This window comes from Oncorhynchus nerka, linkage group LG26 (genome assembly GCF_034236695.1).
Source record: "Oncorhynchus nerka isolate Pitt River linkage group LG26, Oner_Uvic_2.0, whole genome shotgun sequence".
NCBI lineage: Eukaryota > Metazoa > Chordata > Actinopteri > Salmoniformes > Salmonidae > Oncorhynchus > Oncorhynchus nerka.
Genome location: NC_088421.1, coordinates 39366924 through 39389108, shown reverse-complemented (window position 1 = coordinate 39389108; position 22185 = coordinate 39366924). Strand labels below are relative to the sequence as shown.

The following is a 22185-nucleotide window of genomic DNA, read 5'->3' as shown; positions in this document are numbered from 1 at the left end:
TATGCCTTGTCCACGTCTCTGTCATTTGCCTTTGTGTCCCCAGGAGCCCCTGCCCATCCTGACCCTGTCGGCACTGGCCGGGGAGCTGCAGTCATACAGCGAGGTGTGTGAGGCGCTCTCCACCGTGGAGGTGGCTCTGGGCTTCCTGGCCATGACGGGAGGCGAGCCCCAGCTGCAGTTGGAGCGCTACCTGGAGGAGGTTCTGCAGATGGGAGACCAGACTGGCCCACACATCCTAAAGGTCAGTCCCCTTCCTCCGTCCGGAGCCCACAGACTGTCCGGGTGCAGCAGTAACATACCTCTGTGCCCTACACTCTGGCCCACACATCCTAAAGGTCAGTCCCCTTCCTCCGTCCGGAGCCCACAGACTGTCCGGGTGCAGCAGTAACATACCTCTGTGCCCTACACTCTGGCCCACACATCCTAAAGGTCAGTCCCCTTCCTCCGTCCGGAGCCCACAGACTGTCTGGGTGCAGCAGTAACACACCTCTGTGCCCTACACTCTGGCCCACACATCCTAAAGGTCAGTCCCCTTCCTCCGTCCGGAGCCCACAGACTGTCCGGGTGCAGCAGTAACATACCTCTGTGCCCTACACTCTGGCCCACACATCCTAAAGGTCAGTCCCCTTCCTCCGTCCGGAGCTCACAGACTGTCCGGGTGCAGCAGTAACATACCTCTGTGCCCTACACTCTGGCCCACACATCCTAAAGGTCAGCCCCCTTCCTCCGTCCGGAGCCCACAGACTGTCTGGGTGCAGCAGTAACACACCTCTGTGCCCTACACTCTGGCCCACACATCCTAAAGGTCAGCCCCCTTCCTCCGTCCGGAGCCCACAGACTGTCCGGGTGCAGCAGTAACATACCTCTGTGCCCTACACTCTGGCCCACACATCCTAAAGGTCAGTCCCCTTCCTCCGTCCGGAGCCCACAGACTGTCCGGGTGCAGCAGTAACATACCTCTGTGCCCTACACTCTGGCCCACACATCCTAAAGGTCAGTCCCCTTCCTCCGTCCGGAGCCCACAGACTGTCCGGGTGCAGCAGTAACACACCTCTGTGCCCTACACTCTGGCCCACACATCCTAAAGGTCAGTCCCCTTCCTCCGTCCGGAGCCCACAGACTGTCCGGGTTCAGCAGTAACATACCTCTGTGCCCTACACTCTGGCCCACACATCCTAAAGGTCAGCCCCCTTCCTCCGTCCGGAGCCCACAGACTGTCCGGGTGCAGCAGTAACATACCTCTGTGCCCTACACTCTGGCCCACACATCCTAAAGGTCAGCCCCCTTCCTCCGTCCGGAGCCCACAGACTGTCCGGGTGCAGCAGTAACATACCTCTGTGCCCTACACTCTGGCCCACACATCCTAAAGGTCAGTCCCCTTCCTCCGTCCGGAGCCCACAGACTGTCCGGGTGCAGCGGTAACACACCTCTGTGCCCTACACTCTGGCCCACACATCCTAAAGGTCAGTCCCCTTCCTCTGTCCGGAGCCCACAGACTGTCTGGGTGCAGCAGTAACATACCTCTGTGCCCTACACTCTGGCCCACACATCCTAAAGGTCAGCCCCCTTCCTCCGTCCGGAGCCCACAGACTGTCCGGGTTCAGCAGTAACATACCTCTGTGCCCTACACTCTGGCCCACACATCCTAAAGGTCAGTCCCCTTCCTCCGTCCGGAGCTCACAGACTGTCCGGGTTCAGCAGTAACATACCTCTGTGCCCTACACTCTGGCCCACACATCCTAAAGGTCAGCCCCCTTCCTCCGTCCGGAGCCCACAGACTGTCCGGGTGCAGCAGTAACATACCTCTGTGCCCTACACTCTGGCCCACACATCCTAAAGGTCAGCCCCCTTCCTCCGTCCGGAGCCCACAGACTGTCCGGGTGCAGCGGTAACACACCTCTGTGCCCTACACTCTGTTTCTTCCTCTGGTTAAGCAGCTAGCTGAGAGCCTAAAGCCTGATTTGTTTCACTGCTCTCTCCATCTAGCTGGCTCCTCATTGGCTTCCTTACAGGAACCAGTAAACAGATGGATACCCTTAAGAGAAACATAGTGACTTAATTTGATGTCTTGTTGTCGTCAGCATTGTGTTGTATAGTTGAAGTCGGAAGTTTACATACACCTTAGCCAAATACATTTAAACTCAGTTTTTCACAATTCCTGTCATTTAATCCCAGTAAAAATTCCCTGTTTTAGGTCAGTTAGGATCATCACTTCATTTTAAAGATGTGAAATGTCAGAATAATAGTAGAGAATTATTTATTTCAGCTTTTATTTAAATCATCACATTGCCAGTGTGTCAGAAGTTTACATACACTCAATTAGTATTTCGTAGCATTGCCTTTAAATAGTTTAACTTGGGTGAAACGTTTCGAGTAGCCTTCCACAAGCTTCCCACAGTAAGTTGGGTGCATTTTTGCCCATTCCTCCTGACAGAGCTGGTGTTACGAAGTTAGGTTTGTAGGCCTCCCTGCTCGCACACGCTTTTTTCAGTTCTGCCCACAAATTTTCTATAGGATTGAGGTCAGGGTTTTGTGATGGCCACTCCAATACACTGACTTTGTTGTCCTTAAGCCATTTTGCCACAACTAAACCACTTGAACAAGTAGCCATTAAGCCATGTATGAAGCACTTTGCTGTAGATTTATCCTTTAGTCATGATGGCTGTGTTGGGGAGTATTTACATGAAAACCACCAGCCATAGCTATAGTAGGTGGCCACATGCATGGTAGCCACAGTGTAAAGAGGTTCCGTTTTTTGCTGTTAAAGTACAAAAGAAATATCCGACTTTACCTAGGGTTTTGTCGAAAAACTTAAATACAGTTTGGACACCGTAGATAAGTCACCACTTGAAAAAAGTTCACTATCCCTTCAAATAAAAGGTGAATGCTCCTTCAGAGCAAGTCTCTGTCTAAGAGCCTCACGTTTCTGTTAACCCAATAGCAGTGGGGTGGCAGGTCATTGGCCATTTGGAAGACCCATTTGCGACCAAGCTTTAACTTCTTGACTGATGTCTTGAGATGTTGCTTCAATATATCCATATAATTTTCCTATCTCATCATGCCATTTATTTTGTGAAGTGCACAAAACCCGTGCTACACGGTTGGGATGGTGTTCTTTGGCTTGCATGCCTCCCCCTTTTTCCTCCAAACATAAAGTTGGTCATTATGGCCAAACAGTACTATTTTTGTTTCATCAGACCAGAGGACATTTCTCCAAAATGTAAGATATTTGTTTCCATGTGCGGTTTCAAACCGTAGTCGGGCTTTTTTATGGCGGTTTTGGAGCAGTGGCTTCTTCCTTGCTGAGCAGCCCTTCCGGTTATGTCGATATAGGTCTCGTTTTTACTGTGGATATAGATACTTTTGTACCTGTTTCCTCCAGCATCTTCACAAGGTCCTTTGCTGCTGTTCTGGGATTGATTTGCACTTTTCGCACCAAAGTACGCTCATCTCTAGCAGACCGAATGAGTCTCCTTCCTGAGCGGTATGACGGCTGCGTGGTTCCATGGTGTTTACACTTGCGTACTATTGTTTGTACAGATGAACGTGGTACCTTCAGGCATTTTGAAATTACTCCCAAGGATGAACCAGACTTGGCTGATTTTCTTTTGATTTTCCCATGATGTCAAGCAAAGAGGCACTGAGTTTGAAGGTAGGCCTTGAAATACATCCACAGGTACACCTCCAATTGACTCAAATGATGTCAAGTCGGCTATCAGAAGCTTCTAAAGCCATGACATAATTTTCTGGAATTTTCCAAGCTGTTTAAAGGCACAGTAAACTTAGTGTATGTAAACTTCTGACCCACTGGAATTGTAATACAGTGAATGATAAGTGAAATAATCTGTCAGGAAACAATTGTTGGTAAGATGACTTGTGTCACAAAGTAGATGTCCTAACAGACTTGACAAAACTATAGTTTGTTAACAAGAAATTTGTGGAGTGGTTGAAAAACGAGATTTAATGACTCTAACCTATGTGTATGTAACCTTCCGACTTCAACTGTAGCTAGCATATTATCAGTCAGTCATGCCTAATTTGGTATTAATTGTAGCTGAAAGTTAATACAACACATCCCTCGGAAAGGTGAGCTCTTTCAAGAGAATCCATTAGCAGTGATTTCATGTTTTCTGATGTGATTAGAGGTTATTTACATTTACATTTAAGTCATTTAGCAGACGCTCTTATCCAGAGCGACTTACAAATTGGTGCATTCACCTTATGACATCCAGTGGAGCAGCCACTTTACAATAGTGCATCTAAATCTTTTAAGGGGGGGGGGGGATGAGAAGGATTACTTTATCCTATCCTAGGTATTCCTTAAAGAGGTGGGGTTTCAGGTGTCTCCGGAAGGTGGTGATTGACTCCGCTGTCCTGGCGTCGTGAGGGAGTTTGTTCCACCATTGGGGGGCCAGAGCAGCGAACAGTTTTGACTTGGCTGAGCGGGAACTGTACTTCCTCAGTGGTAGGGAGGCGAGCAGGCCAGAGGTGGATGAACGCAGTGCCCTTGTTTGGGTGTAGGGCCTGATCAGAGCCTGGAGGTACTGAGGTGCCGTTCCCCTCACAGCTCCGTAGGCAAGCACCATGGTCTTGTAGCGGATGCGAGCTTCAACTGGAAGCCAGTGGAGAGAGCGGAGGAGCGGGGTGACGTGAGAGAACTTGGGAAGGTTGAACACCAGACGGGCTGCGGCGTTCTGGATGAGTTGTAGGGGTTTAATGGCACAGGCAGGGAGCCCAGCCAACAGCGAGTTGCAGTAATCCAGACGGGAGATGACAAGTGCCTGGATTAGGACCTGCGCCGCTTCCTGTGTGAGGCAGGGTCGTACTCTGCGGATGTTGTAGAGCATGAACCTACAGGAACGGGCCACCGCCTTGATGTTAGTTGAGAACGACAGGGTGTTGTCCAGGATCACGCCAAGGTTCTTAGCGCTCTGGGAGGAGGACACAGTGGAGTTGTCAACCGTGATGGCGAGATCATGGAACGGGCAGTCCTTCCCGGGAGGAAGAGCAGCTCCGTCTTGCCGAGGTTCAGCTTGAGGTGGTGATCCGTCATCCACACTGATATGTCTGCCAGACATGCAGAGATGCGATTCGCCACCTGGTCATCAGAAGGGGGAAAGGAGAAGATTAATTGTGTGTCGTCTGCATAGCAATGATAGGAGAGACCATGTGAGGTTATGACAGAGCCAAGTGACTTGGTGTATAGCGAGAATAGGAGAGGGCCTAGAACAGAGCCCTGGGGGACACCAGTGGTGAGAGCACGTGGTGAGGAGACGGATTCTCGCCACGCCACCTGGTAGGAGCGACCTGTCAGGTAGGACGCAATCCAAGCGTGGGCCGCGCCGGAGATGCCCAACTCGGAGAGGGTGGAGAGGAGGATCTGATGGTTCACAGTATCGAAGGCAGCCGATAGGTCTAGAAGGATGAGAGCAGAGGAGAGAGAGTTAGCTTTAGCAGTGCGGAGCGCCTCCGTGATACAGAGAAGAGCAGAGAAGAGCAGTCTCAGTTGAATGACTAGTCTTGAAACCTTGAAACCTGACTGATTTGGATCAAGAAGATCAAGAAGGTCATTCTGAGAGAGATAGCGGGAGAGCTGGCCAAGGACGGCACGTTCAAGGGTTTTGGAGAGAAAAGAAAGAAGGGATACTGGTCTGTAGTTGTTGACATCGGAGGGATCGAGTGTAGGTTTTTTCAGAAGGGGAAAATGCATTAAACTAAGGGATAGTTCACCCAAATTACAAAAGGACATATTGGTTTCCTGACCCTGTCTATTAACGCAGTCTATTGACAAGGTAAGACAGGAATGCATTTTTTGGTTTTGTTTACCTGGCCACTGTTTCAAATGCTAACCTTTTTAGCACAAATCCATTGCAATGTTGCCATGAGCAGGTGTAGTCTGAGTCACTGTGTTGTCCTGTTGTCCTCATGCAGGCCCTGAGCAGGTGTAGTCTGAGTCACTGTGTTGTCCTCATGCAGGCCCTGAGCAGGTGTAGTCTGAGTCACTGTGTTGTCCTGTTGTCCTCATGCAGGCCCTGAGCAGGTGTAGTCTGAGTCACTGTGTTGTCCTGTTGTCCTCATGCAGGCCCTGAGCAGGTGTAGTCTGAGTCACTGTGTTGTCCTGTTGTCCTCATGCAGGCCCTGAGCAGGTGTAGTCTGAGTCACTGTGTTGTCCTGTTGTCCTCATGCAGGCCCTGAGCAGGTGTAGTCTGAAACACTGTGTTGTCCTGTTGTCCTCATGCAGGCCCTGAGCAGGTGTAGTCTGAGTCACTGTGTTGTCCTGTTGTCCTCATGCAGGCCCTGAGCAGGTGTAGTCTGAGTCACTGTGTTGTCCTGTTGTCCTCATGCAGGCCCTGAGCAGGTGTAGTCTGAGTCACTGTGTTGTCCTGTTGTCCTCATGCAGGCCCTGAGCAGGTGTAGTCTGAGTCACTGTGTTGTCCTCATGCAGGCCCTGAGCAGTTGTAGTCTGAGTCACTGTGTTGTCCTGTTGTCCTCATGCAGGCCCTGAGCAGGTGTAGTCTGAGTCACTGTGTTGTCCACATGCAGGCCCTGAGCAGTTGTAGTCTGAGTCACTGTGTTGTCCTCATGCAGGCCCTGAGCAGGTGTAGTCTGAGTCACTGTGTTGTCCTGTTGTCCTCATGCAGGCCCTGAGCAGGTGTAGTCTGAGTCACTGTGTTGTCCTGTTGTCCTCATGCAGGCCCTGAGCAGGTGTAGTCTGAGTCACTGTGTTGTCCTGTTGTCCTCATGCAGGCCCTGAGCAGGTGTAGTCTGAAACACTGTGTTGTCCTGTTGTCCTCATGCAGGCCCTGAGCAGGTGTATTCTGAGTCACTGTGTTGTCCTCATGCAGGCCCTGAGCAGGTGTAGTCTGAGTCACTGTGTTGTCCTGTTGTCCTCATGCAGGCCCTGAGCAGGTGTAGTCTGAGTCACTGTGTTGTCCTGTTGTCCTCATGCAGGCCCTGAGCAGGTGTAGTCTGAGTCACTGTGTTGTCCTAGGCCCTGAGCAGGTGTAGTCTGAGTCACTGTGTTGTCCTGTTGTCCTCATGCAGGCCCTGAGCAGGTGTAGTCTGAAACACTGTGTTGTCCTGTTGTCCTCATGCAGGCCCTGAGCAGGTGTAGTCTGAGTCACTGTGTTGTCCTCATGCAGGCCCTGAGCAGGTGTAGTCTGAGTCACTGTGTTGTCCTGTTGTCCTCATGCAGGCCCTGAGCAGGTGTAGTCTGAGTCACTGTGTTGTCCTGTTGTCCTCATGCAGGCCCTGAGCAGGTGTAGTCTGAGTCACTGTGTTGTCCTGTTGTCCTCATGCAGGCCCTGAGCAGGTGTAGTCTGAGTCACTGTGTTGTCCTGTTGTCCTCATGCAGGCCCTGAGCAGGTGTAGTCTGAAACACTGTGTTGTCCTGTTGTCCTCATGCAGGCCCTGAGCAGGTGTAGTCTGAGTCACTGTGATGTCCTGTTGTCCTCATGCAGGCCCTGAGCAGGTGTAGTCTGAGTCACTGTGTTGTCCTGTTGTCCTGATGCAGGCCCTGAGCAGGTGTAGTCTGAGTCACTGTGTTGTCCTGTTGTCCTCATGCAGGCCCTGAGCAGGTGTAGTCTGAGTCACTGTGTTGTCCTCATGCAGGCCCTGAGCAGTTGTAGTCTGAGTCACTGTGTTGTCCTCATGCAGGCCCTGAGCAGGTGTAGTCTGAGTCACTGTGTTGTCCTGTTGTCCTCATGCAGGCCCTGAGCAGGTGTAGTCTGAGTCACTGTGTTGTCCTGTTGTCCTCATGCAGGCCCTGAGCAGGTGTAGTCTGAGTCACTGTGTTGTCCACATGCAGGCCCTGAGCAGTTGTAGTCTGAGTCACTGTGTTGTCCTCATGCAGGCCCTGAGCAGGTGTAGTCTGAGTCACTGTGTTGTCCTGTTGTCCTCATGCAGGCCCTGAGCAGGTGTAGTCTGAGTCACTGTGTTGTCCTGTTGTCCTCATGCAGGCCCTGAGCAGGTGTAGTCTGAGTCACTGTGTTGTCCTGTTGTCCTCATGCAGGCCCTGAGCAGGTGTAGTCTGAGTCACTGTGTTGTCCTGTTGTCCTCATGCAGGCCCTGAGCAGGTGTAGTCTGAGTCACTGTGTTGTCCTCATGCAGGCCCTGAGCAGGTGTAGTCTGAGTCACTGTGTTGTCCTGTTGTCCTCATGCAGGCCCTGAGCAGGTGTAGTCTGAGTCACTGTGTTGTCCTGTTGTCCTCATGCAGGCCCTGAGCAGGTGTAGTCTGAGTCACTGTGTTGTCCTCATGCAGGCCCTGAGCAGCTGAGTCACTGTGTTGTCCTCATGCAGGCCCTGAGCAGGTGTAGTCTGAGTCACTGTGTTGTCCTGTTGTCCTCATGCAGGCCCTGAGCAGGTGTAGTCTGAGTCACTGTGTTGTCCTGTTGTCCTCATGCAGGCCCTGAGCAGGTGTAGTCTGAGTCACTGTGTTGTCCTGTTGTCCTCATGCAGGCCCTGAGCAGGTGTAGTCTGAAACACTGTGTTGTCCTGTTGTCCTCATGCAGGCCCTGAGCAGGTGTAGTCTGAGTCACTGTGTTGTCCTCATGCAGGCCCTGAGCAGGTGTAGTCTGAGTCACTGTGTTGTCCTGTTGTCCTCATGCAGGCCCTGAGCAGGTGTAGTCTGAGTCACTGTGTTGTCCTGTTGTCCTCATGCAGGCCCTGAGCAGGTGTAGTCTGAGTCACTGTGTTGTCCTCATGCAGGCCCTGAGCAGGTGTAGTCTGAGTCACTGTGTTGTCCTGTTGTCCTCATGCAGGCCCTGAGCAGGTGTAGTCTGAGTCACTGTGTTGTCCTGTTGTCCTCATGCAGGCCCTGAGCAGGTGTAGTCTGAGTCACTGTGTTGTCCTCATGCAGGCCCTGAGCAGGTGTAGTCTGAGTCACTGTGTTGTCCTGTTGTCCTCATGCAGGCCCTGAGCAGGTGTAGTCTGAGTCACTGTGTTGTCCTGTTGTCCTCATGCAGGCCCTGAGCAGGTATAGTCTGAGTCACTGTGTTGTCCTGTTGTCCTCATGCAGGCCCTGAGCAGGTGTAGTCTGAGTCACTGTGTTGTCCTGTTGTCCTCATGCAGGCCCTGAGCAGGTGTAGTCTGAAACACTGTGTTGTCCTGTTGTCCTCATGCAGGCCCTGAGCAGGTGTAGTCTGAGTCACTGTGTTGTCCTGTTGTCCTCATGCAGGCCCTGAGCAGGTGTAGTCTGAGTCACTGTGTTGTCCTGTTGTCCTGATGCAGGCCCTGAGCAGGTGTAGTCTGAGTCACTGTGTTGTCCTGTTGTCCTCATGCAGGCCCTGAGCAGGTGTAGTCTGAGTCACTGTGTTGTCCTCATGCAGGCCCTGAGCAGTTGTAGTCTGAGTCACTGTGTTGTCCTCATGCAGGCCCTGAGCAGGTGTAGTCTGAGTCACTGTGTTGTCCTGTTGTCCTCATGCAGGCCCTGAGCAGGTGTAGTCTGAGTCACTGTGTTGTCCTGTTGTCCTCATGCAGGCCCTGAGCAGGTGTAGTCTGAGTCACTGTGTTGTCCTGTTGCAGGCCCTGAGCAGTTGTAGTCTGAGTCACTGTGTTGTCCTCATGCAGGCCCTGAGCAGGTGTAGTCTGAGTCACTGTGTTGTCCTGTTGTCCTCATGCAGGCCCTGAGCAGGTGTAGTCTGAGTCACTGTGTTGTCCTGTTGTCCTCATGCAGGCCCTGAGCAGGTGTAGTCTGAGTCACTGTGTTGTCCTGTTGTCCTCATGCAGGCCCTGAGCAGGTGTAGTCTGAAACACTGTGTTGTCCTGTTGTCCTCATGCAGGCCCTGAGCAGGTGTAGTCTGAGTCACTGTGTTGTCCTCATGCAGGCCCTGAGCAGGTGTAGTCTGAGTCACTGTGTTGTCCTGTTGTCCTCATGCAGGCCCTGAGCAGGTGTAGTCTGAGTCACTGTGTTGTCCTGTTGTCCTCATGCAGGCCCTGAGCAGGTGTAGTCTGAGTCACTGTGTTGTCCTCATGCAGGCCCTGAGCAGGTGTAGTCTGAGTCACTGTGTTGTCCTGTTGTCCTCATGCAGGCCCTGAGCAGGTGTAGTCTGAGTCACTGTGTTGTCCTGTTGTCCTCATGCAGGCCCTGAGCAGGTGTAGTCTGAGTCACTGTGTTGTCCTCATGCAGGCCCTGAGCAGGTGTAGTCTGAGTCACTGTGTTGTCCTGTTGTCCTCATGCAGGCCCTGAGCAGGTGTAGTCTGAGTCACTGTGTTGTCCTGTTGTCCTCATGCAGGCCCTGAGCAGTTGTAGTCTGAGTCACTGTGTTGTCCTCATGCAGGCCCTGAGCAGGTGTAGTCTGAGTCACTGTGTTGTCCTGTTGTCCTCATGCAGGCCCTGAGCAGGTGTACTCTGAGTCACTGTGTTGTCCTGTTGTCCTCATGTAGGCCCTGAGCAGGTGTAGTCTGAGTCACTGTGTTGTCCTGTTGTCCTCATGCAGGCCCTGAGCAGGTGTAGTCTGAGTCACTGTGTTGTCCTCATGCAGGCCCTGAGCAGGTGTAGTCTGAGTCACTGTGTTGTCCTGTTGTCCTCATGCAGGCCCTGAGCAGGTGTAGTCTGAGTCACTGTGTTGTCCTCATGTAGGCCCTGAGCAGGTGTAGTCTGAGTCACTGTGTTGTCCTCATGTAGGCCCTGAGCAGGTGTAGTCTGAGTCACTGTGTTGTCCTGTTGTCCTCATGCAGGCCCTGAGCAGGTGTAGTCTGAAACACTGTGTTGTCCTGTTGTCCTCATGCAGGCCCTGAGCAGGTATAGTCTGAGTCACTGTGTTGTCCTGTTGTCCTCATGCAGGCCCTGAGCAGGTGTAGTCTGAGTCACTGTGTTGTCCTGTTGTCCTCATGCAGGCCCTGAGCAGGTGTAGTCTGAGTCACTGTGTTGTCCTGTTGTCCTCATGCAGGCCCTGAGCAGGTGTAGTCTGAGTCACTGTGTTGTCCTGTTGTCCTCATGCAGGCCCTGAGCAGGTGTAGTCTGAGTCACTGTGTTGTCCTGTTGTCCTCATGCAGGCCCTGAGCAGGTGTAGTCTGAGTCACTGTGTTGTCCTCATGCAGGCCCTGAGCAGTTGTAGTCTGAGTCACTGTGTTGTCCTCATGCAGGCCCTGAGCAGGTGTAGTCTGAGTCACTGTGTTGTCCTGTTGTCCTCATGCAGGCCCTGAGCAGGTGTAGTCTGAGTCACTGTGTTGTCCTGTTGTCCTCATGCAGGCCCTGAGCAGGTGTAGTCTGAGTCACTGTGTTGTCCTGTTGTCCTCATGCAGGCCCTGAGCAGGTGTAGTCTGAGTCACTGTGTTGTCCTGTTGTCCTCATGCAGGCCCTGAGCAGGTGTAGTCTGAGTCACTGTGTTGTCCTCATGTGAGCAGGTGTAGTCTGAGTCACTGTGTTGTCCTGTTGTCCTCATGCAGGCCCTGAGCAGGTGTAGTCTGAGTCACTGTGTTGTCCTGTTGTCCTCATGCAGGCCCTGAGCAGGTGTAGTCTGAGTCACTGTGTTGTCCTGTTGTCCTCATGCAGGCCCTGAGCAGGTGTAGTCTGAGTCACTGTGTTGTCCTGTTGTCCTCATGCAGGCCCTGAGCAGGTGTAGTCCACTGTGTTGTCCTGTTGTCCTCATGCAGGCCCTGAGCAGGTGTAGTCTGAGTCACTGTGTTGTCCTCATGCAGGCCCTGAGCAGGTGTAGTCTGAGTCACTGTGTTGTCCTGTTGTCCTCATGCAGGCCCTGAGCAGGTGTAGTCTGAGTCACTGTGTTGTCCTGTTGTCCTCATGCAGGCCCTGAGCAGTTGTAGTCTGAGTCACTGTGTTGTCCTCATGCAGGCCCTGAGCAGGTGTAGTCTGAGTCACTGTGTTGTCCTGTTGTCCTCATGCAGGCCCTGAGCAGGTGTAGTCTGAGTCACTGTGTTGTCCTGTTGTCCTCATGCAGGCCCTGAGCAGGTGTAGTCTGAGTCACTGTGTTGTCCTGTTGTCCTCATGCAGGCCCTGAGCAGGTGTAGTCTGAGTCACTGTGTTGTCCTGTTGTCCTCATGCAGGCCCTGAGCAGGTGTAGTCTGAGTCACTGTGTTGTCCTGTTGTCCTCATGCAGGCCCTGAGCAGGTGTAGTCTGAGTCACTGTGTTGTCCTGTTGTCCTCATGCAGGCCCTGAGCAGGTGTAGTCTGAGTCACTGTGTTGTCCTGTTGTCCTCATGCAGGCCCTGAGCAGGTGTAGTCTGAGTCACTGTGTTGTCCTCATGTAGGCCCTGAGCAGGTGTAGTCTGAGTCACTGTGTTGTCCTGTTGTCCTCATGCAGGCCCTGAGCAGGTGTAGTCTGAAACACTGTGTTGTCCTGTTGTCCTCATGCAGGCCCTGAGCAGGTGTAGTCTGAGTCACTGTGTTGTCCTGTTGTCCTCATGCAGGCCCTGAGCAGGTGTAGTCTGAGTCACTGTGTTGTCCTGTTGTCCTCATGCAGGCCCTGAGCAGGTGTAGTCTGAGTCACTGTGTTGTCCTGTTGTCCTCATGCAGGCCCTGAGCAGGTGTAGTCTGAGTCACTGTGTTGTCCTGTTGTCCTCATGCAGGCCCTGAGCAGGTGTAGTCTGAGTCACTGTGTTGTCCTGTTGTCCTCATGCAGGCCCTGAGCAGGTGTAGTCTGAGTCACTGTGTTGTCCTGTTGTCCTCATGCAGGCCCTGAGCAGGTGTAGTCTGAGTCACTGTGTTGTCCTCATGCAGGCCCTGAGCAGGTGTAGTCTGAGTCACTGTGTTGTCCTGTTGTCCTCATGCAGGCCCTGAGCAGGTGTAGTCTGAGTCACTGTGTTGTCCTCATGTAGGCCCTGAGCAGGTGTGTCTGAGTCACTGTTGTTGTCCTGTTGTCCTCATGCAGGCCCTGAGCAGGTGTAGTCTGAGTCACTGTGTTGTCCTGTTGTCCTCATGCAGGCCCTGAGCAGGTGTAGTCTGAGTCACTGTGTTGTCCTCATGCAGGCCCTGAGCAGGTGTAGTCTGAGTCACTGTGTTGTCCTGTTGTCCTCATGCAGGCCCTGAGCAGGTGTAGTCTGAGTCACCCTGTGTAGTTGTCACTGTGTGTCCTGTTGTCCTCATGCAGGCCCTGAGCAGGTGTAGTCTGAGTCACTGTGTTGTCCTGTTGTCCTCATGCAGGCCCTGAGCAGGTGTAGTCTGAGTCACTGTGTTGTCCTGTTGTCCTCATGCAGGCCCTGAGCAGGTGTAGTCTGAGTCACTGTGTTGTCCTGTTGTCCTCATGCAGGCCCTGAGCAGGTGTAGTCTGAGTCACTGTGTTGTCCTGTTGTCCTCATGCAGGCCCTGAGCAGGTGTAGTCTGAGTCACTGTGTTGTCCTGTTGTCCTCATGCAGGCCCTGAGCTGTTGTCTGAGTCACTGTGTTGTCCTCAGGCCCTGAGCAGGTGTAGTCTGAGTCACTGTGTTGTCCTGTTGTCCTCATGCAGGCCCTGAGCAGGTGTAGTCTGAGTCACTGTGTTGTCCTGTTGTCCTCATGCAGGCCCTGAGCAGGTGTAGTCTGAGTCACTGTGTTGTCCTGTTGTCCTCATGCAGGCCCTGAGCAGGTGTAGTCTGAAACACTGTGTTGTCCTGTTGTCCTCATGCAGGCCCTGAGCAGGTGTAGTCTGAGTCACTGTGTTGTCCTGTTGTCCTCATGCAGGCCCTGAGCAGGTGTAGTCTGAGTCACTGTGTTGTCCTCATGCAGGCCCTGAACAGGTGTAGTCTGAGTCACTGTGTTGTCCTCATGCAGGCCCTGAGCAGGTGTAGTCTGAGTCACACTGTGTTGTCCTCATGCAGGCCCTGAGCAGGTGTAGTCTGAGTCACTGTGTTGTCCTGTTGTCCTCATGTAGGCCCTGAGCAGGTGTAGTCTGAGTCACTGTGTTGTCCTGTTGTCCTCATGCAGGCCCTGAGCAGGTGTAGTCTGAAACACTGTGTTGTCCTGTTGTCCTCATGCAGGCCCTGAGCAGGTGTAGTCTGAGTCACTGTGTTGTCCTGTTGTCCTCATGCAGGCCCTGAGCAGGTGTAGTCTGAGTCACTGTGTTGTCCTGTTGTCCTCATGCAGGCCCTGAGCAGGTGTAGTCTGAGTCACTGTGTTGTCCTGTTGTCCTCATGCAGGCCCTGAGCAGGTGTAGTCTGAAACACTGTGTGGCCCTGTTGTCCTCATGCAGGCCCTGAGCAGGTGTAGTCTGAAACACTGTGTTGTCCTGTTGTCCTCATGCAGGCCCTGAGCAGGTGTAGTCTGAGTCACTGTGTTGTCCTGTTGTCCTCATGCAGGCCCTGAGCAGGTGTAGTCTGAGTCACTGTGTTGTCCTCATGCAGGCCCTGAGCAGGTGTAGTCTGAGTCACTGTGTTGTCCTGTTGTCCTCATGTAGGCCCTGAGCAGGTGTAGTCTGAGTCACTGTGTTGTCCTCATGTAGGCCCTGAGCAGGTGTAGTCTGAGTCACTTTGTTATCCTGTTGTCCTCATGCAGGCCCTGAGCAGGTGTAGTCTGAGTCACTGTATTGTCCTGTTGTCCTCATGCAGGCCCTGAGCAGGTGTAGTCTGAGTCACTGTATTGTCCTGTTGTCCTCATGCAGGCCCTGAGCAGGTGTAGTCTGAGTCACTGTGTTGTCCTCATGCAGGCCCTGAGCAGGTGTAGTCTGAGTCACTGTGTTGTCCTGTTGTCCTCATGCAGGCCCTGAGCAGGTGTAGTCTGAGTCACTGTGTTGTCCTGTTGTTCTCATGCAGGCCCTGAGCAGGTGTAGTCTGAAACACTGTGTGGCCCTGTGGCAGCTCCTCACCTCACTCAAGTCTGAGAACATGCTGCGCCTCAAGAGGGTAAGACGACGAGACACCACACATTCACCCAGACAAGTCTTCACATGATTTTGTTTGGGTCATGTTTTTTTACACTGGTTATGAAGTTGTTTGTCTGGATTACTGTTTGTGTGGGTGAGATGTGCTTGTATTACTTACAACATAAGTTGTAACATTGTGACTTAAGTTGTACTAACTTACAACATTAATGTAAACTAACCTTAGTTACAGTAACTAACATAATGTGATAAATAGAACATGATCATAATGTCATGTTACACCCTAGTGTATATTAAAGCTTCTCTAACCTCCCCATCCTCAGGACCCGTTTGTGGGGGTCTCAGAGGAATACAGGAATCCCCTAGGAGATGAAGACCGGAGGCTACTCACTACGTTCTTCACCAAGAGCAGCGCTGACTCGTTCCTGCTGGAGATGCACGAGTTTCTGCTGCTGGTCCTGAAGAGCCCCCGTGCCCCCGACACATACAAGCCTGACTGGGGGTAAGCCAAGGGGATAACAGCTAGCTGGCATGGTGTAGTCTCTCTTGACACTCTTAGCGGTTCCATTTTTGATATTGTAGTATTGTTTACGTCACAGGAACATCATGTCTTAAGTACTAGTCTAAAGTTTGGACACCTACTCATTCAAGGTTTTTTTTTTCTTCTCCATTCTACATCACACCTATGAAATAACACATATGGAATCATGTAGTAACCAAAAAAAGTGTCAAACTAATTAAAATATTTTTTTGATTTTTCAAAGTATCCACCCTTTGCCTTGATGACTGGTTTGCACACTCTTGGTGTTCTCTCAACCAGCTTCATCTGGAATGCTTTTCCAACTGTTCCCACATATGTTCCCACATATGCTGAGCACTTGTTGGCTGCTTTTCCTTCAGTCAAATCTAATTTTGTTGGTCACATACACATGGTCAGCAGATGTTAATGCGAGTGTAGCGAAATGCCTGTGCTTCTAGTTCCGGCTGTGCAGTAATATCTAACAAGTAATCTAACAATTTCACATCAACTACCTTATACACACAAGTGTAAAGGAATGAATAAGAGTATGTACATATACATATATGGATGAGCGATGGCCTCAACAGCATAGGCAAGATGCAGTAGATGGTATAGAGTACAGTATACATATGAGATGAGTAATGTAGGGTATGTAAACATTATATAAAGTAGCATTGTTTAAAGTGACTAGTGATACATTTCTTACATCCTATTTTTAATTACTAAAGTGGCTAGAGATTTGAGTCAGTATGTTGGCAGCAGCCACTCAATGTTAGTGATGGCTGTTTAACTGTCTGATGGCCTTGAGATAGAAGCTGTTTTTCAGTCTCTCGGTCCCAGCTTTGATGCACCTGTACTGACCTCCCCTTCTGGGTGATAGCGGGGTGAACAGGCAGTGGCTCGGGTGGTTGTTGTCCTTGATGATCTTTTTGGCCTTCCTGTGGTGTAGGTGTCCTGGAGGGCAGGTAGTTTGCCCCCGGTGATGCGTTGTGCAGACCTCACTACCCTCTGGAGAGCCTTATGGTTGTGGGCAGAGCAGTTGCCGTACCAGGCGGTGATACAGCCCGACAGGATGCTCTCGATTGTGCATCTGTAAAAGTTTGTGAGTGTTTTTGATGACAAGCTGAATTTCTTCAGCCTCCTGAGGTTGAAGAGGCACTGTTGGGCCTTCTTCACTACGCTGTCTGTGTGAGTGGACCATTTGAGACACAGCGATTGGAACCAAAAATCTCAAATTTGGAGTCATCAGACCAAAGGACAGATTTCCACCAGTGTAATGTCCATTGCTTGTGTTTCTTGGCCCAAGCACGTCTCTTCTTATTATTGGAATCCTTTAGTAGTGGTTTCTTTGCAGGAATTCGACCATGAAAGCCAGATTCACACAGTCTCCTCTGAACAGTTGATTTTGAGCTGTGTCTGTTACTTGAACTCTGAAGCATTAATTTGGGCTCCATTCTGAGGTGCAGTTAACTGTAATGAACTTATCCTCTGCAGCAGAGGTAACTCTGGGTCTTCCTTGAGAGACAGTTTCATAGCGCTTGATGTTTTTTTGTGACTCCACTTGAAGAAATGTTCCAGATTGACTGGCCTTCATGTCTTAGTAATACTTCTATACTCCTAATTCCTGCTTACAAGCAGGAAGCACCAGTGACTAGATCAATAAAAAAAGTGAGGTGAGATGAAGCAGATGCTAAGCTACAGGACTGTTTTGCTAGCACAGACTGGAATATGTTCTGGGATTCCTTCAATGGCACTGATGAGTACACCACATCAGTCATTGGCGTCATCAATAAGTTATTAAATTACTTCGTCCCCACAGTGACCGTATGTACATACCTCAACCAGAAGCCATGGATTATGGGCAACATCCGCACTGAGCTAAAGGCTAGATCTGCCTCTTTCAAGGAGCGGGACTCTAACCCGGAAGCATATAAGAAATCCTGCTATGCACTCCAACGAACCATCAAACAGGCAAAGCGTAGATACAGGACTAAGATCTAAAAGTACTACACTGGTTATGATGCTCGTCAGATGTGGCAGGGCTTGCAAACCATTACAAACTACAAAGGGAAGCACAGCTGAGAGCTGCCCAGTGACACGAACCTACCAGACGAGCTAAACAACTTCTATGCTTGCTTCGGTGCAAATAACACTGAAACATTCATGAGGGCACCAGCTGTTCCAGAAGACTGCGTGATCACGATCTCCGCAGCCGATGTGAGTAAGACCTTTTAAACAGGTCAACATTCACAAGGCCGCAGGGCCAGATGGATTACCAGGACGTGTACTGCAAGCATCTGGCATGTGTCTTCACTGACATGTTCAACCTCTCCCTGTCCAATTCTGTAATACCACCATGTTTTAAGCAGACCACCATGGTCCCTGTGCCCAAGAACACTAAGGTAACCTGCCTAAATGACTACAGACCCGTAGCACTCACGTCTGTAGCCATGAAGTGCTTTGAAAGGCTGGTCATGACTCACATCAACACCATTACCCAAGAAACCCTAGACCCACTAAATTTGCATACCGCCCCAACAGATCCACAGATGATGCAATCTCTATTGCACTCCACACTGCCCTTTCCCACCTGGACAAAAGGAACACCTATGTGAGAATGCTATTCATTGACTACAGCTCAGCATTCAACATCATGGTGCCCTCAAGCTCAATAAGCCAGACGCCCCCCAGATAGTAAGGGTAGGTAACAACACATCCGCCACGCTGATCCTCAACACAGGCCCCTCAGGTATGCTTGCTCAGTCCCCTCCTGTACTCCCTGTTCACTCATGACTGCGCGACTCCAACACCATCTTTAAGTTTTCCGGGGACAGAACCGTGGTAGGCCTGATCACCGACAACGACGAGACAGCCTTTAGGGAGGAGGTCAGAGACCTGGCTGTGTGGTGCCAGGACAACAACCTCTCCCTCAATGTGATCAAGACAAAGGAGTTGATTGTGGACTACAGGAAAAAGAGGACCGAGCACACCCCCATTCTCATTGACGGGGCTGTTGTGGAGCAGGTTGGGTGGTGTCCACATCACCAGCAAACTAACATGGTCCAAGCACACCAAGACAGTTGCGAAGAGGGCACGACATAACCTATTCCCCCTCAGGAGACTGAAAAGATTTTGCATGGGTCCTCAGATCCTCAAAAGGTTCTACAGCTGCACCATCGAGAGCATCCTGACTGGTTGCATCAGTGGTTGGTATGGCAACTGCTCGGTCTCCGACCGCAAGACAGTACAGGGGGTAGTGCAAATGGCCCAGTACATCACTGGGGCCAAGCTTCCTGCCATCCAGGACCTCTATACTAGCCGGTGTCAGAGGAAGGCCCTACAAATTGTCAAAGACACCAGCCACCCTAGTCATAGACTGTTCTCTCTTCTTCCCCACGGCAAGCGGTACCGGAGTGCCAAGTCTAGGTCCAAGAGGCTTCTAAACATCTTCTACCCCCAAGCCATAAGACTCCTAAACATCTAATGAAGTGGCTACCCAGACTATCTGCATTACCCCCCTGTCCCCTCTTCTACACCACTGCTACTCTCTGTTGTTGTCATCTATACGTAATCACTTTAATAACTCTACCTACATGTACATATTACCTCAACTAACCTGTGGCCCAACATATTGACTCTGTACCGGTACCCACCTGTATATCCCTGTAAAAACATAGTCTCGCTATTGTTATTTTACTGCTGCTCTTTAATTACTTTTATTTCTTATTCTTATTCTTATCCCTATTTTTTTAAACTGCATTGTTGGTCAGGGGCTCATAAGTAAGCATTTCACTGTAATAAAATCTTTATTTGAATGATGTTTCTCGTTGCTTATAGGGCTATCTTCTGTATACCACCCCTATCTTGTCACAACTGATTGGCTCAAATGCATTAAGAAGGAATTTAATTCCGTGCCAATCAGTTGTGACAATTCCACAAATTAACTTTTAACAAGGCACACCTGTTAATTGGAATTAATTCCAGTTGACTACCTCGTGAAGCTGGTTGAGAGAATGCCAAGAGTGTGCAAAGTTGTCATTGCAAAGGGTGGCTGCTATAAAATATATTTTGATTAGTTTAACACCTTTTTTTGTTTACTGAATGATTCCATATGTGTTATTTCATAGTTTTGACATCTACACTATTATTAAACAATGTAGAAATAGTAAAAATAAAGAAAACCCTTGAAATGAGTAGGTGTACTAACACTTTGACTGGTATTGTATGTGTTTCATAAGGGCCACAAACATCTCTTTTTGAGGCATGTTTGATGAAAGTAAAAATCACAAACACTGTCTGGAAAACTTACACACACACACACACACACACACACACACACACACAGGAAAGTGGAACGTGTGTCCATTATCCTCTCCTCCATTGTCCTGCAGCCTGAAAGACACCCTGGTGTCCTACATGGAGCGGAAAGACCTTGACGTTCCCCACGACGTGGACGAGTTGTTCCCCGGAGAGATCAGTCTGGCTCAGTACATAGAAGCCTGGAAGTTCACCGTGGCCTTCAAACAGGAGCGCAGCCAGAGATAGTTCAACCACCGACAACTGATTCTACTCTGCCTTCGTTTGCATCCCACATGGCTCCCTATTCCCTACTTTTTCTTCCTGAAGAGTCGAACATCATTTCATACTTGTATTGGTTTTTAGACAGGACAGTATGAAGTCAGGGGGACAGACTATGTTGGAGGAATGACAAGTCGGAATGGAGCATAGCCAAAGCTCCAACCCCCAGACTCCGCCAATGTAGTGCACTACTTTTGACCGACCAGGTTGGGGTGCCATTTCAGATGTAGACTTTGTACAGACTTTATAGTCCCTGTATACTGTATGTAAGGGCCACAGATATGTTTACAAACATGTTTAAGAATACACTTATGTGATATAGATGCATATGTTTCACACAGGAGAACATGAAATGAGTGCCTTTTTGGAAATGCACTTTCAAGGTGCCAGCAGACAGGTTCTACTCATGTACAATACCTATAAACGGTTTCATTCTGGTATCTAAAAAGTCAACTGTGATTTGTACTAAGAGTACAATGAGTGAAGGGGAGGAAGTTACGAAAGTTGTAGTTAGCAAATATTTGTCCATTGGTTTTATTAGTTGATAAATATGCAAATCCAGTGGAGGCTGCTGAGGGGAGGAAGGCTCATAATGTCTGTAACGGAGCGAATGGAATGGCATCAAACACATGGAAACTATGTGTTTGATGTATTTGGTACCATTCCACCTATTCCTCTCTGGCCATTATCACAAGCCCTTCCTCCCCAATTCAGGTGCCACCAACCTCCTGTGATGTACAAAATGTTTGATTGCTGATGGTCTTTTGTGCACTTTTCCAATGTGAATTTCTCTGTCACGTAGTGGTGGTAGTGGAGGGAAAGACTGAAGTCTAAATACCTAGACTTTTGGTCTTAGACTCAGGGATGCAACTAGGTGAGATGTTGGGCTATAACTCTGGGGTCTGACATTTTTATCTCAACCAAACAGCAATCAAGAAAATAATCAAGATTTATCATAGGTGGTGTTTTCTAATGAGGGAAATGAGTTTGCACATTTCTGAAGCTACCTTGTTATTAATATCTACGGTGTCCCCAATGGAAAATTAGGTTTTAAAATTCACTTTGTCCGTAGATATCTATTTACATGGCTTTGCCTCAAGTGATATGTTTTGTTATTTCATAACGGACTCATCTTCAATCATCTAGTCAGAAATGGCATGACAGTTTCCCCTTACAGAATCACTGCCTTACAGAATATGCTCATTGTATTTTGCACTTTAAGTTCCTCTTGTTGAACTTAAAGTTGGACCAAACGTTGTTTCTGTGTTTCATTTCATTGCTGAAGAGTGTGACATGCAGTGATTATTATGTTGAAACAAAATAAATTGTTTGCTTCTCAGCATTTCTTTTTTTGTTGACATTTTATTGGTCTTTCTTGCCGCCACTGAAGACTGTTAAAAATGACAGTCATTTGATCAAAGAACAGCGTTCGGTTCAGGACTGTGGATGTAGCAAATTAACATTTAAAGTGACTGTCCATATGAGAGTCATAATCAAATGTATCTGTTTGTGACGTGTAACACATAAGTGAAAAGAAGATAAAACAAGCATCATTATTTTACTGACCAGGTGGTCTCCATCAGCCCAAAGTCCAAATGCAGGCAACAAACTCTGTTATATTTCTTTATTTAGCACACAGAGCAGTCACACATTTGGACAAATATAAATTATATTTATTAGATTATGATAGTTGAAGTCAAATCTAAAATCAAAGATGATTTGTTATATGCACAGGATACATGGTGGTACACAGTACAATGAAATGCTTACTTGCAGGTTGACCTCAACATTACAACAGAAATTAAAAAATAAGTAGAATATAATGGAAAAGAAAGAAATGGGAAACACAAAAAGGAAATTAGAACTAAATCCATAAGCCTCATTATGAACAGGAGAAGGCAGTTGACCTCTGGTTATACGTACATTAGATCAGTGTTATTCAAACTTGTTAAGTAGGAACCCCACAAAAATCTGTAAACGTTCAATTTTACATCAACCAATATTAAATTCATTCCATTTAATTTCTTATAAAAAATTAAGAGAACCAATAAATATTAGAACTTTTACGATTAACCCCCCCCTCCCCAAAAAACAACAATGTAAATAACACAAAATACACTGTCAATTTAATCAACTAAATAAACTGACAAATGTTCCTGTCAGGTCTGGCAATGTTGGGCCTCTGGTTTAGAAGCTGTGCTGCTACTGTACTAGAATTGGGATTGTTTGCTTAAATGTCCTGAGAACTACAACAAAAAGAGTACATGGAATGGAAGTCCTTTTCCGATTAAAGTCATTGTGGGAAATGAGTGTGTTGAAACTCTGCATTCAGCTATGG

General features: G+C 49.2%; 1 protein-coding gene across 6 annotated transcripts in view; it reads left to right on the top strand.

Annotated features, from left to right (window-relative positions):
- The window catches only part of rnf213a (ring finger protein 213a), an 85466-nt gene extending 64277 nt beyond the window's left edge, over positions 1 to 21189 (top strand). For 3 of the 6 annotated variants that reach the window (XM_065010636.1, XM_065010635.1, XM_065010637.1), the window contains 4 exons: positions 44 to 241; positions 14682 to 14771; positions 15073 to 15251; positions 19661 to 21189. In XM_065010636.1, the coding sequence (XP_064866708.1) occupies positions 44 to 241; positions 14682 to 14771; positions 15073 to 15251; positions 19661 to 19814 (621 nt within the window). In that variant the 3' untranslated portion in view covers positions 19815 to 21189. The other 3 variants (XR_010461246.1, XM_065010638.1, XM_065010639.1) reach the window with 3 other exon arrangements.
- Positions 21190 to 22185: the final 996 nt, after the last annotated feature.